The following is a 14,611-nucleotide window of genomic DNA, read 5'->3' as shown; positions in this document are numbered from 1 at the left end:
TAAACATAGACCAATGAGTTTGACCAAAAACTACACAATTGAATCCTGATAGCAACATCACAACATTAAAAAAACTTATAACTTGTTAATGCACAAGAAAATTTTGTGTCAATAACAATAGTTTTTCGCTAGTTGAAAGTAATACTTATCTAAGTTGTTTGTACTTCCTCATGTAAGACATTTGATATTTACTTTATTGATACTAGAAGAAAATATAATGAACTCCTCCTTAGACCGTTGAAGATAATAATGCAACATAAACCAAATCTATAAAAGTTAAGAAGAGTGTTGACATAAGAGAAAACAAGAGGAGAAAAGAAACATAAGATATATACTCAAATAACCACCCTACCCCAAAACACACGAATGTGTGTTGATTCTCCATATAGGTTGTGATACACTCATAAACTCCAACGCTTCATAAGAGATCACCACTCTAATTTCTTATGAGTTCAAATACCATTTCCTTAAAAAAGCCAAATAAAATTGTCCATTCAATCTTCATCCAAGCCTTCAATATGTAGGCCAAAGAACCTACGTTGATTTTCCAAAGCCATAAGCCAATACTTGGTTGAGATAGCTCAATTTACTTATGTGATCCAATGCTTCATAAGGGATCTATGTTTGATAAGTATGGTGTTTCATAGCATATGCCTGGTATTATGCTAGGAACACCGATGCATGATGATGCAGTGGACTGAATTTTATGTTACAAAATTTGTTGTAGCTTAAGAGGGGAGACAACCAAATTTTAAGTTGAAGCTTCTGCAATTTTCAATTTTGAGATGACAAAATCTATTATAGGGAATTTAATGTTATTATGGTGAATAAAGCAAAGAGGATGTTATTTTTCAAGAGTGGTTTTGAAAGATTTGATTAGAATATGATTGAAAGAATACAAATGGAAGTGCATGTATTTCCATTACTCATTTGTTTGAGGATCTGATAAATTGTCCTAAATCGCTAGATAAGAGAAACATCCCCAAGATACTCATGGAAAACTATCCTCGTCCTTCAAAGAATGTTATCACAATGCTGAACTGGCATATTCTTACAAAAGAGGTTCAAACTTCCATTACATTCATAGGAAGTTGAGGGGTAGTGCTACTATCGTGAAATCATTCTAGAATGTCATTGGATGACTTAAGAAAATTTTCAGAGCTATTCTTCCGAATGCATTAATTTAGTGATTGCATGATGAGATAATTCGTGTGTCATTAACTTCATCAACCCTAGAAGAGGAATGTCGAAAATGTTATTAATGATTGTCAAAGAATGAAAAAAAAATATTGTTCCCGTGTTGTAGTATTTTGTTGAGTGGTTGTCACTTGGAGCATTATGACATATAGGCAATCAAACAAGTCCTTAAGTTTATAAGCGACACACTTATACTTCCCCTGCGGGCCATTCAAAACATTTGGTAATTCCTTCCAACTTGAACCTCCACTTCCTTGCAGTTTGACATGTTACTTGGATGGTCTGGCCTTTTAATCAAGCTTCAAATTATTACAAAAATTGTGTTATGGCAAGCCCTAGGCTCATAGCATTGTCTCTATCCATACCTTAATCAATCTGCAAGCTCAATTTAGGATGCAATTTTCTAAAGTCTGCCCAACTAAACTTCCCAAGAAGACCACCCCGCCAAAAGGGATGAGACTCTTCTAACAAATGTGTGTACTATATACCTAAGGCGGAATAAGGTTTTACCAATGGAAGCCCTCTTGACACATACAAGAATATTCTGCTCCTCCCCACCAATCACAGCATTGAATGGATCCATTCTTGTGGTCTAAGATCTATAAGCCAGGGTGTAATTTATTTTTGGCTGGTATGCCCACATTCTTTGACAACTGCTCAAATTAAAAAACAATTGTTCTCAACATCATCAATGGCTACTTCCACGTCAATTTGGTCCCATCTCCTGGCAATAAGAACTATTTCATCAAAACCCCAAATCTTACATGGACATTGTATTTTTATTCTGCCATATTTTGTGCAGCTTAATCCTCAATTCCTTCACTTGCCACACAAATTGTGCCAATAAGGACCTGGTTTTCTTTGGTTGTTTCTACATTGATATTGGTTGGTTTCTGTGACATGTCAGCATAAATGTGGGCAACCAATACGCTATTGATTTTGGGAGGATGTAATATGCTACATGCCTATCAACCCCAAATACTACAAAATACATTTAATTTATAAATAACAATGTGCATGGTTGGGGTTAACGAGTAGTTCATCCATGTGCTTGGTTTTGATTTGATGAAAACTAAATCTCTTAATAACATGCCTCAAAAACTAATTTGGCAATTGAGATTGGATATTAAAAACCACATATCTGGCTATTTGGATGGTTTGCTTGTAACTATGTAATTAATGCATTGGATTTCGGTTGGATCAGAATTTCGCTAATACCCATTTTTTCTGAATTGTTAAGGTAGCTCTTCCACAAGAATTTTTTTCTACTTTAGATAACTTGCATTTCATTGCAGGTTTATGTGGTGTATTGATTGGAAAGTAATAGTGGCTCATTTCAAAAAATTATCAAATTTGTGGGATACTTAGCTTCAGAACCTGCACAAACATACTCATGTTAAATATTTTTATGGATCTATCCAAAGAGTTCTCTTAGAGATTGCAAGTTCTTGCAATCTATACTACTAAACGGAATTTCTTCTGCGAAGATTGTGCAACAAGTGGATTTAAAGAACTAATAAAATTTAGAATAGATAAGTGTGATTGCTGTCGTTTGGAAAGAATGCATGTTTTCTACTTCTCAATAACTTTGCTTACATCGTTCTTTGTTACCTCTTACAAGAACTGGGACGACGGTAGGAGAGGTGGACAACAGTGTTTGGAGTTCTCTTCCATGATTTAGGTAAAATCCCATTATGCGATTCCATGCTCTATGGTGTTCTGATTTGGTTTGATAGCTTCTTCTGTTGTGAAATTTGGATTTTTAGCCTTCATCCCTGTTTAATACTGGTGTACAAATTTGTTATAGATTTGGAGTCTCGATTTTACTATTGAGTTTGTGTTCCTTATCTCTTCTGTGCTCTTTAACCTTGAGCAGTCAAATGATGAAAACATTGACAATATCCAGTTAGGGCTGTGTAATATTGTTCCATGCCTTCACTGGCCTAAATTTAGTTGTTGTAGGTATTGGTCTCTTGGATTGTTTAGTTCTACCAATCCACCCTTCTACATCGTTATTCTGCAGGATCCTTGAGGTTGTCAGCCTCTGAAAACTTATACCAAAACCATTCTGCCCTGAAATCCTCACGCTGCTACTTGTGATGGCCGAGAAATTTAGTTTGCCTATCTTTACCGATGGCTGTATCAGATTGCGTGACCTCCAAGCGAGCTGTTGTTTCACACTGGGGTCTTTCTGACAGGATCCATTAAAGTTCGGATAAATTACATCTACATAGGCGGGTGTATGAGCCACTTCATTGAACTTCATATTTTTCATTGCAAAATTTTCTTTAGGTGTTTTGTAATTAATTAGCATCTCATCATCTTATTCAAATTCCATTTTTATTCTTTAATCGTAACAAGCTCGATTTTACATATAATGATGTGTGTGTTCTGTTCTTCTGTTTAAGATAGTATGGTCCTGTAATTCACTAACTTCAGTGTCTAATTCCTGTTACTATGATTTAATTTGACACTTGGTTATTGATATAAATTAAAGCAAGCTTGTATATATCTCTATTGGCACAACCCATGGAGCTTCATCCTCATACTAGTGATTCTTTAGCAAGCTACACCTTATGAGAATTACAATGTTATAGTAAAAGGTATAAATTCTAGAAGCATGGGTAGCAAAAAGGCGAGAATATATATTTCATTTAGCCGTGTAATGGAGTCAGAAGATCGAGAGGATGTTGTTACCATCTCCAACACCAGCCAAGGGAGCAACAACAGGGCACCGGCAAACAATATGTGTACAACCAACCTCCTTGATAAGAAGAGCAAATGGAATGGAAGTTTCTCGGCGCGCCATCCAATTGCTTCATATGACTCATAGGCCCATTGATCTAACGCTTTGGGGCTCAGCAGCCGAGCAAGTGGGCAGTGAATTGCAACAAAGCTACTACTTGCAAGACACTACAGTTCTAGTGGTTAAGGGAGGCTGTGTTACTGATTTCAATGGAAGAGTACTCAACACCACAGGTAATACACAACTGATGATCAATCTCCAAATTCCAGAGACATCGGAGTTAAAGTCATGGTTTGATGACAATGTTAAGGACAATGGTGAGCCATCGATTAGCTACGCCCCACAACCTCCTGCAGTATTGAGAATGTTAATTTATGACATACATGATCAAACTGTGCGTTCTACTTGTGCTATAAAGTGCATTGTGAAAGCAACCATTATAGAGGTCAACACAGACAAGCTATCTTGCTCAGCTTGCCCCAACCAAGTGGCAGGAAAGCAATGCAAGAAAAAGTTGTCTAAAAATGCAAATGAAGAATGGTATGGTAAAAAATGCGACAAGGAATTTACGGAATGCAATTATAGCTACATGGTCTGCCTATAATTGCAAGACCACACTAGGGAGCTATGGGCAACCGCATTTGATGAAGCAGCAATACAACTGCTTGACATGACTGTGAACACATTGCTAGAGCTAGCAGCTGAAGATGATACTTGTGGCGGGGCCATTGTGGCGGCGACGGCAGTTGGCGTCGCTGCCATAGCAGCCCCGCCATATTGCTAACCACGGACGTCGCCATTGCGATGTTCGCATGCGCATTGCGACGAAATAAGCATCACGTTCATAGCGATGCCGTCGCAATTGATGATTTTGTGTTGCAATTGCGATGGCCAGTGGCGTCGACAGCAGCGCTACTGCGCCGCTAGCACCGTCACAAGTTTCCATGGACATCGCAAGTGCGACGCCCACGAAAGAACTGTAAAGGCTCCCGCCTCAGTGAACCCGTGGGCAGATGTCGACGTCACCCTGTCGCAATGCATGATGAAGACGTCAAAATTGCGACATCCAAGAATAGACTTCATAATTTGCGACTAAAAAACAACGACGTCTTCTGCCGTCGCAGTGCTGACACAGTTGCGTCGCAATTCTGACACTTGGCCATCGCAAATCGATGCCAAATGTATTAGTGCTTATATAAAACCTACTGGGATCCATTAAAGGCTAAACACACTAGAAAGAGCACCCAAAAACTTGTAAGCTATGGAAATAGAATGACAAAAATCTAAATAAAAAAGCTCCAAGAAATAATGCCACATAATGGTAACCTTCTACAATGAACCATAATTATCACTGGTACTTTCTACTCCATTCATAACACCACTGAATCTTATGAAGGTCAGCGTGACAATTTAGGCATAAAGCTCTCCCATTTTTATCACCACTTTTTGGACCAGTCAAAATACCCTCATAATTAACAATTTAGGCATAAAGCTCTCCCATTTTTATCACCACTTTTTGGACCAGTCAAAATACCCTCATAATTAATGACGGTGTGAAGATATCTCTGAGGATATTATTTAGGACCTAGGTGAGAGTGCGGAAATTGTGGTAATGCTGTTAATATCAAGCCGAGTTCCATTGAAAACTATGAAGAGGCTACATGAACCAACTTGAAAGAGGGTGGCTTGGTGTCATTTGTGCAATTTATTGAGGGTTATGACAAAGCGGTCTCCATGTACAATTTGTTTTGAGGCTTATGACAAAGCGGTCTCCATGTACAATTTGTTAAGTGTTAAAATAATATATAGTTGATGCTGAATGGGATCTTGTTTGAGATCAACAAAGAGGTCATGATCAAGGTCAGTTGTTTAATCAATCAATATTTAGTTGGCCAAATCATTTCATGTGAAGTGGCTATGTTTGGTTTCTTGGTCAGGTTATCATTTGGTGTTGTGATGTTTCTGCTTCCTCTAGTTTCCTCACATGGTGCTCACTTTTTTCTATTTCATCTTATTTCTCCATCTTGAATCTTTTGTTAATATGTTGAATATTTCATGTTTACATATCTGGATATCTATATCATTCAATTATATTATCATACATTAGTCATATAACCTTACATATAAGAACAAATATCTTTCAAAATTCAAATTTTAATATATATTTAATAATATATTTAACATTTACCTTTATTACAAAATGCTATAAGATAATCATCTAATGAGCTGGAAACCAATCCGATTGTAACAAGCTGCTCAAAATTAACTATTGTTACTGTTACCCTCATTTAATAAAAGCTCACAAATAATTATTTTACCCGAGCCGATTCAATGCTGCTCGTACAAATATTAAATTTTTTAATGGTGACAAAATAAGGTTCCGCCGATTTAATAGTAATGAAAGTAATTTCCTTGCCACACAACCTATTTAAACCCGCCAATCTACAGAAGGAGCACAACGATTCAGTCTCCTAGTTGCTGGCAATGGCGATCAAAAAGCAATCTTCACTCCTCGCACTCTCCATTCTCCTTATTTGTTTCGTCTGCTCTCCCGGCTGCGAATGTAGAAGAATAATAAAGGAAAAGTATTACATAGTTGGAGGGAATACATTTCTTATTGAAGAGGGGACGGATTTCAATGCCTCGGCTGGTAGACCAAGCGAGGAACTGTCGTTCCAAGAAGAAAAGAGAGGACGAGCAGATCTACTAATTACTCATCTCAATGTAGCCTCCAATTCAAGTTGGAGGGATGTGTTGATACAAGGGCTTCAAAGGGATAAATATCTTGTTAATCGCATTCTTACCAGTTTTACTCTAAGCAGCACCAATAATGCTACATCCTCAACTGCCTTCAGCACTCCTTTTACATCTGGGAAGGAAATAGAAGGCCCAGAATACACTGTAGAAGTTTCCATTGGAACACCAGCTCAGAAACAACTGATGGGAATTGACACGCTGAGTTCCCTGTCATGGATTCAATGCAACCCGTGCGAGGGCTGTGCTTCCAATGTGAAGTTCCCCATGTATGTCCCAAAGCAATCCTCCTCATACAAATCAGTTGCTTGCAAGCTTTCCAAATGTCCACCTTTAGGATCTGATCCCAAGGACTTCCAATCAAAGGTGCGACAAGTGGGGCATCTGCACTTACGTCGACACCAACGGTCTGGCCCAAGGATCAGAGGGTGATTACATCACAGAGACTCTGAAGGTGGGAGGCAATAGCTTCAACGAATTACACATGGGATGCGCCTATAGCTTTGCCCCAGCAAGGAAGTTTGCCACATCCGGGCATTTAGGGTTGGGAAGGGGTACACTTTCCCTTGTTTCTCAGAAGGCAGGTGGGCAGTTCTCCTACTGTCTTCCCAATTACCTGTCTGTAACTGCAAAAGGGTAGCTGAGTTTAGGGATTCCATCCTCTGTGAAAGTGTTCACACCCATGCTGAAAGAGCCCCAGTTCGCTTCGAGTGCGTACATCTTGGGACTGGAACGTGTTAGCGTGGGAGGCGAACGATTAAATGTTAACTTGCAGGTGCCTGGTGCTCTGCCAACAATAACGTATATTGACACTGCCGTGATGGCTACACAACTGGTGAAACCCGTGTACGATGCTCTGCGAAGTTCATTCGAGCAAAAGATGAGGACACATGCACCAGCTGTTAAGCCGGCCTCGCCATTTGGAGAGTTTCAACCTTGCTACCAGTTATCCAGCGTAACAGCTGTGAAAATCCCAACTATTACTCTTCATTTCAAAGGCAACGCCAACCTCGATATCCCAGCTGTGGGAACTCTACTTCAAGTTGCCGAAGATGTTGTGTGCTTCCCCTTTTTACCCTCTGCAAATGATGCTGTCAACATCATTGGGAATGTTCAGCAACAGGGTATTACGGTGGCTTTCGACAATGCAAACAATAGGGTTGGCTTTGGCCCTGGTTCGTGCTGAGAATCCTTTAATACAATGTAATTGTTCTTGTCAACTTCGGTAAATAAACAATAGAGTACCGCGTCATTGTACTCATCAATTAAAGAGTCACCACATAAATTATATCATTACATTATAGTTTAAGGCATATGTTTGGGACGAGATTTTACTTTTCTCTTAAATATTCATTTATAAATTTTCCTATATTTTGATTTAATTAATAAAAAAGAAACTATAACAGGAGAATAAGAAAACTATAAAAGTAGGTAAAATTAAGCTTGAAGGGAAATTCGTTAGATCAATTGTTGCACTATAGAAAGAAGATGGAACTGGTTTTATAAATTTAGCTTGGTACAACTTTCCTGAAACATGTTGCATGAGTAGTCATTTGACTTTCTTTCATCCACCATACCCAAGTACATAGCTACACTTTGTAAACTTTATTTTGTTCTATCTTGAGGAAACTTATCTTGAGTGCGAAACAGGAACCGTTGGATGTTTGAGCAGGAAATAGTAGAAGAACTAGTGGGTAGAACATTCCACCTTCATCTATTGTATTGTGTGCCCTTTGCCTTGGATGAGTAGAATTTTACCAACAACAAGGTTTTGCTTCCAACCCATTGTAAATTCCTAAAATTAGATGTAGACTCTATTCAAGTTAACCTTCCATGATATAAATAGTTTTTCTGCCGACTCTAAAAATATGCTTAAAATCAACACAACCAATAGAACAAAAATATGCATTTGAGGATCACAGATGGCCTCTCTTTTGGTTTCTTCTTGCTATTGGAAAGGACAAGGTTTGTAGAGGAGGCCGTAAGCTACATATTTCAAATGGGAAGGCCTCTCTTTTGGTTTCTTCTTGCTATTGGAAAGGACAAGGTTTGTAGAGGAGGCCGTAAGCTACATATTTCAAATGGGAAGGAGGAAAATAGTAGCTACATATGATGAGGATTTTTAAAATATGTGTAAAACAACAATGTCATAAATGATACTTATAGTACACATTCATCTATAATAAAAGTTCATGCGAATATTGGATGAGATCCTTGAGTAATCCACAAAATTGGTATTAAGTCTCCTAACTTCAACATAAACATTCTTTCTCTAGTCCAGTCTCAGGAATAATAGTTGGGCTTCATGTGCAGTGCATATGGAAATAACATACATCCTACCAATAGTCTTTAATTTTTGGCAAAAAATTAGGCAACAACGTGTTGGAACTATTTTATCATGGAATCTCAATCATTTTTAATTATTGATTAGTTCTTTTATATTTTATTATTTATTTATTTACTATGCTATTCTACCAATTATTATTCATTTGATTTGAAAATTTTCTATAAATATTATGTCTTTTGAAAATACATGTAATATTTCTAACTTTTTAATTTATATATATTAATTATCTATTGAGCCAATCAATTAGAGTATTTTATGGAGATATGTTTTTAAATAAAACTATTTGAATATGTTTATCTATTCTAAATTTTCATCACATATATTATCTATTATTGAAAGTATGTTAAAATTGGAACATTGTAATGATATAATCAACAATTTAATATTTCATACTTTTCGAGAATAATTATTAATATTCATTTTAATTATAAATATATAATATTCATTTTAATATATAATTATTCATTTTAAAAGAGGTGATAATCAACAATTTAATATTTCATACTTTTCGAGAATAATTATTAATATTCATTTTAATTATAAATATATAATATTCATTTTAATATATAATTATTCATTTTAAAAGAGGTGAATAGTTGGATATGAATATGAATGTATTTGGGTCAAAATGGGAGATTTTTATATGGTGCACAAACATAGCACAACTACAAGGCAAATGCTTGTTTAAATGCCCCGTTCGTGTATAGTGGTATAGTCTCAAATAGTTTTATGCAACTCCAAAATGGTTGATGGAGGCTTCAAAACATAAAAGACATCATCTTATAAGGGAAATATACAAGCAACAAATGTGAATTTCCTCTTCTATGATCATAGACATACCACATTTTCCCATGGTGAATTCAGATGTAGCCCAATGGTATTTAGATGCAAACACAAAGCAGCAAGCAACAAGGATACGAGTTCTTATACGATGAAGTGTTGTGGCTTAATCATTACCCGTTACGAAAGACAACAACTACAACCTTTGTGTGTTCATTCAAGTTGATGAAACTTAAAACAAATATGGTCAATTACCTCAAAGAGACACCACTTTGTAAGGTGCGATGATGTTTTCTTTGTCAAGAATCCACATTAAAGTCGTAGATGGTCAGGTTCGAGTGAAAGTTTAGAGTAAGGTACCAAAATTCAGTAAAGGCATGAAAGAGTTTTTAAAGATGATTACCCCTATGGAAGAGTGATCAAGACATATGTCAAATATAATTAACCTAATGAATAATGTTAAAAAATAGGCTCTCTAGTTACACTTCTTGCTAGTTGATTTTGAAACAATTTGAAGAAAAAAACCTCTATAGGAAGATAAGCTTACATGTAGATTGAATTTAGGATGGTACTGACATGAATTGGAAGAAATTTAAAATGTAATAGAGATATATGTATTTCATGCCTTGTTTTCTTTTACTTATGGAAAAACTTTCATATCTTTTCTTAGGATTACCTTCAACTGTTATAGTTAATGACTTTTAGGTTCTCGAACCCAGAACTTATATATGTATGGAACATAGTCTACCCTCATTGATTCTTAATTTATACTAGTAATTGCACATTTTTCCTTTAAGCAGTACAAAGATGTATAAGCAAGTATTCCAATATTAGGATCAAGAATAAGCTTCCTTCTTATGCTAATATCATTGGCATGTCTGTTTCATGTAGCAAACCATGGTAGGGGAACCAAAAAGCCATAGAAGAATCCCTACCCAGTCATGTAATCAATACATTGAAGCAAGATCACCCAAAGCAACACCTCCTACAAAGTTGAAAGCAGATGAAGAACCAATGTTGGATAATAGACTGCTTGCGCAAGTTATCAAACGCTTGAAATTTTAAGGAAAAAAAATATACCTCAACCAATCCAATGTCTAGAGGTGGCAAAGAAAACTGACTCACAATGCTAAGGGAAAACCCTCAGCCATTAGGGACTTCCCCTTTAGCTGTGGGCACAATTCTCGAATACTTTCTAAGGAGACAATTACTAAATACAATAGAGTCCATAGTGCCATAAAAAAAAAGTCCAACATTGACAAAGTAGAAGAGCTTGAAGAGGAATTTGAAGAAGAGATTACTTCGTCAAAGTTAGCACCAAATTGAACTACATTTACCAAAATGAAGAAATATTAGTCATCACTTATGAACACTTTTTTCCCAAAATCTATTTCCAAAACAAGACTATGTCTTCCTAATAAGCATTGTATTCATCCCAACACTAAATGGTTAAATGCTATGGAGGTCTATTCTACTATGGCTTCCACCAAAGTATTGATTCCTTTCATGTTGATGTTGTTAGTAGAAACCTTCTTCTAATGTATTCATGCAAAAAAAGAATTTACAAGTGAAATGGTAAAATTATTAATTTGAGCTGCTGAGCAGTATCCTCATTTATGACATGCCTTACTTTTGTATAGATGTCCAAATATGTCACTCAAAAAATCCTACTCACTAATCTACCATAGATTTCAATCTAGAAAACTAGAGATCCTCTGCAGACAATGATTTATTTGTATGCGAATATATTCCATGATTAATCCTTACAATGACTGAATCCATCCTTGACCAAATATTTTAGTTTTTCTATGTTTATTTAAACCTAACTTAGTGAATATATCTTTTAGATGAAATATATCCCCACTCTGCCACATTTTTACTTATTCAAATTAAGAACAAATTCAAACATTCTAATTGACTGAATCAACAATGACTAATCAAATATGAGCTAAACTTAGTTTAAACTTTTAGTATGCAAGATAATTGGAAAAAACTTAGATAAACAAGGGCTATGTGCAGCTCTAGTTCAAACATTCTAATTGACTGACTCAACAATGACTAATCACATTTGAGCTGAACTTAGTTTAAACTTTTACTATGCAAGATACATTGGCCAAAACTTAGATAAACAAGGGCTTTGTGTAGCTCGAGTTCAACATTCTAATTGACTGATGACTCACTACTAGTACCATCTCCAAAAGGCTCTCTGAAATAATATCTAGTGTCATTAATGCAAAGCTAGAGCCGAAGAAAAGAACATGACAACCATAACATCTGTACTTTTGGTGAAACATTTTAATTTTCTTGTATAATCAATGTTACATTGATACAATTATATTGATTTCTACTTACCAAAAGTGATGCTAACTTTCGTCAATTCCCTATTACTTACAACCATTTTAAACACTACAACCATAATCACCATGAAAAGTATATCAAACTTAAGAGTACAAATATATTCTCCTATGTGAAAAGTTAGGTTCATTTAGTTTTGTTGGTTGTTATCTATCCTAACAGTTAATTTACTAGTACAAAATAAATTGTAATCTAATGAATTGAGTGGTTTTCTAGAGGGATTTATATTTGTTACTACAAAATTAGAGTTAAATACAATTACTTTGGATACAAGCCAAAGGTGTTTGGATGGATATTGTTATTCTTGTTACTATAATTATAATTCTGTTTGCTTATATATTCTCATAGCTCTGGTGCTCTTGACTAAAAATAATAATAATTACTACATTATAATTGTTTGTTGATGTAAAATTCCCTTTCCCAATCTAGCAATATTTTCATTGTATAGGTTTTGCAGTGCTTGTTATGAAACAAGCAACCGTGTTTTCATATTTTTCAAGGTACTGAATCACTTGTCAATTGATCTTGCCAAATTATTCTATGCATTTTTCTACCATTGGGACCATTATCATATTATAGGTGCTCATATTCCTTATGTTCATCTATTTCCTTGCTATGTTTATGTGGCTTCCATAGCGACAGTAAAAGAAGGAAAACTATTTGCATAGTAAGTTGGCATCTACAACCAACAGGAAAACATGTTCCCAAGTATCTCTCACAAAATTGGACACACCCCTAATGACGCAATTACAGTGAAGACATATAGACCACATGACCAATCAAACATAATATCAATTGGTGAGGCCCTTGAGAAAGTGCATTGCTTTTGTATTAATACATTCAACTTCAAAGTTGGTGATTTCTTGTTTGACACCATTCATGTTTTACTTCATGGTCGAAACATGCCAAATGAACTTTACAATGGGATTGTCAACCACTTCTTGCATAGGCTTCACAATGGTTGTGTTGAAGCTTTAGCTTCTTATGAGAATGAGTTGCATCCATCAATGTTTTATGACTTACATAGGATTCAAGACAAACAAATGTACCTACGTAGAATGAGGTGTAATGTCCCAACTTTAGCAGTTAAATTATTTTTTTATAGTCATTAAATGAATTAAAAGGTGACTTTATATTTAATTAATTAAATTAATTATTGTATTGCAAGGAGAAGCTTCTAGATAGTGCATTAATTATTGGAAGGGCTGGAGCCTCTAGTAATTTAATTTTCTAGAAGTACAATTAATTATTGTATTGCAATCAATTAATATTTGGTTTCCTTCTAGAAGGGTGAACGAAAACGATAAATAGGGGTGAGAGTCTCATTGTTTAGCATCAGATTTTTGTGAATGACATTTGATAAGAGCTTGGATGTGTGAATCATATATCTTTCTTGGCAATAGAGGATGTTCATCCTCTCTTGTAACATTCTAGAAGTCATTTCCTTAGGGTTTGGCCATTGGAATACATTGCTATGTAATTGATTTCATCATTGTGAGAACTAATATTATTTCAGCAGCGGTTCAATCTTCAATTTGCATAAATTCCTTCTTGCTCATGTTATGTGGATTGAAACCTATGCAAATACATTAAAATTGCTTTCAGCAATTGGTATAATTTTTGGGCATTTCCAAGGTGCCCATTACAGTGGTATCAGAGCTTGGTTGCAAAGTGTTTGATGAAGTTATACTTGGTAGGTGACCATTACAGTGGTATCAAAGCCATTATAGTGGTAAATGCCCACTACAGTGGCATCAGAGCCATTACAATGGTATCATAGTTTCCTATTTTAGTGGTATCAGAGCTATAAGTCCTACCATCCTGTGGAGGTCTTATAGGGAATTTGGAATAGTGAGATAGAGGGAAAAGTGTTTGAAAAAATGCTCAGACAGTTACTGGTTACATTAGAGGTGGGGCAGCATTTGCAACAGAAGCATAATAGGCAAATGGATATGATGTTGCAACTTATGGCTAGACAGATGGGCATCAATATTGAAGATTTGTATGTTGCTCTGATGCGGGAGGTAGTTGATTCCTCAAGTGGGATCAAAACACATATAGATCTGTCTAGCTATGATGTTGGTGATGTGGGCATTTCAGCAGAGTCAGTAGATGTGGGTTTACGCTCTAATATTATTGATTCACAATCTGGTGTTGAGTCATGTGTGTAGAGTTATGAATCCACATATGAAGCTTTGTCAGGAGATGGTGATGCAACAATAGTGGGATTATGAGAATGCGAGGATATTGTCATATCAACAGCCACTTTTGTGTCAATTGAACCATCCAATGACGAGTTTAGTAGTATGCATGTAGTGGTTGATGTGTGTTCTAATGATGGCGCACATGTTGATTATGAGTTTTCATCAACTACAGATTCGGTTAAGATTTGTGTTGCAGCAGTTGGGAAAAAGAGATTTCATAGATCTTCT

At 35.8% G+C, this 14,611-nt stretch overlaps 2 protein-coding genes across 2 annotated transcripts; both read left to right on the top strand.

Annotated features, from left to right (window-relative positions):
* The first annotated feature begins 6,427 nt into the window (after nt 1-6,427).
* On the top strand, nt 6,428-7,337 carry LOC149535987 (aspartyl protease 37-like). Its single transcript, XM_089806203.1, has 2 exons — nt 6,428-6,966; nt 7,064-7,337. Exons 1-2 carry the CDS (start codon nt 6,428-6,430, stop codon nt 7,335-7,337), a joined length of 813 nt encoding a protein of 270 aa, XP_089662329.1.
* Nucleotides 7,338-7,379: 42 nt separating this feature from the next.
* On the top strand, nt 7,380-7,883 carry LOC149535986 (aspartyl protease family protein 2-like). Its single transcript, XM_089806202.1, has one exon. The coding sequence runs from the start codon at nt 7,380-7,382 to the stop codon at nt 7,881-7,883; it is 504 nt and encodes a 167-aa protein (XP_089662328.1).
* Nucleotides 7,884-14,611: the final 6,728 nt, after the last annotated feature.

Source organism: Cupressus sempervirens, chromosome 10, assembly GCF_028749045.1.
Source record: "Cupressus sempervirens isolate cs-2001-9-10 chromosome 10, ASM2874904v1, whole genome shotgun sequence".
In the NCBI taxonomy this organism is placed as follows: Eukaryota; Viridiplantae; Streptophyta; class Pinopsida; order Cupressales; family Cupressaceae; genus Cupressus; species Cupressus sempervirens.
The sequence above is the reverse complement of the archived record's forward strand: the minus strand, read 5'-3'. Positions and strand labels throughout refer to the sequence as shown.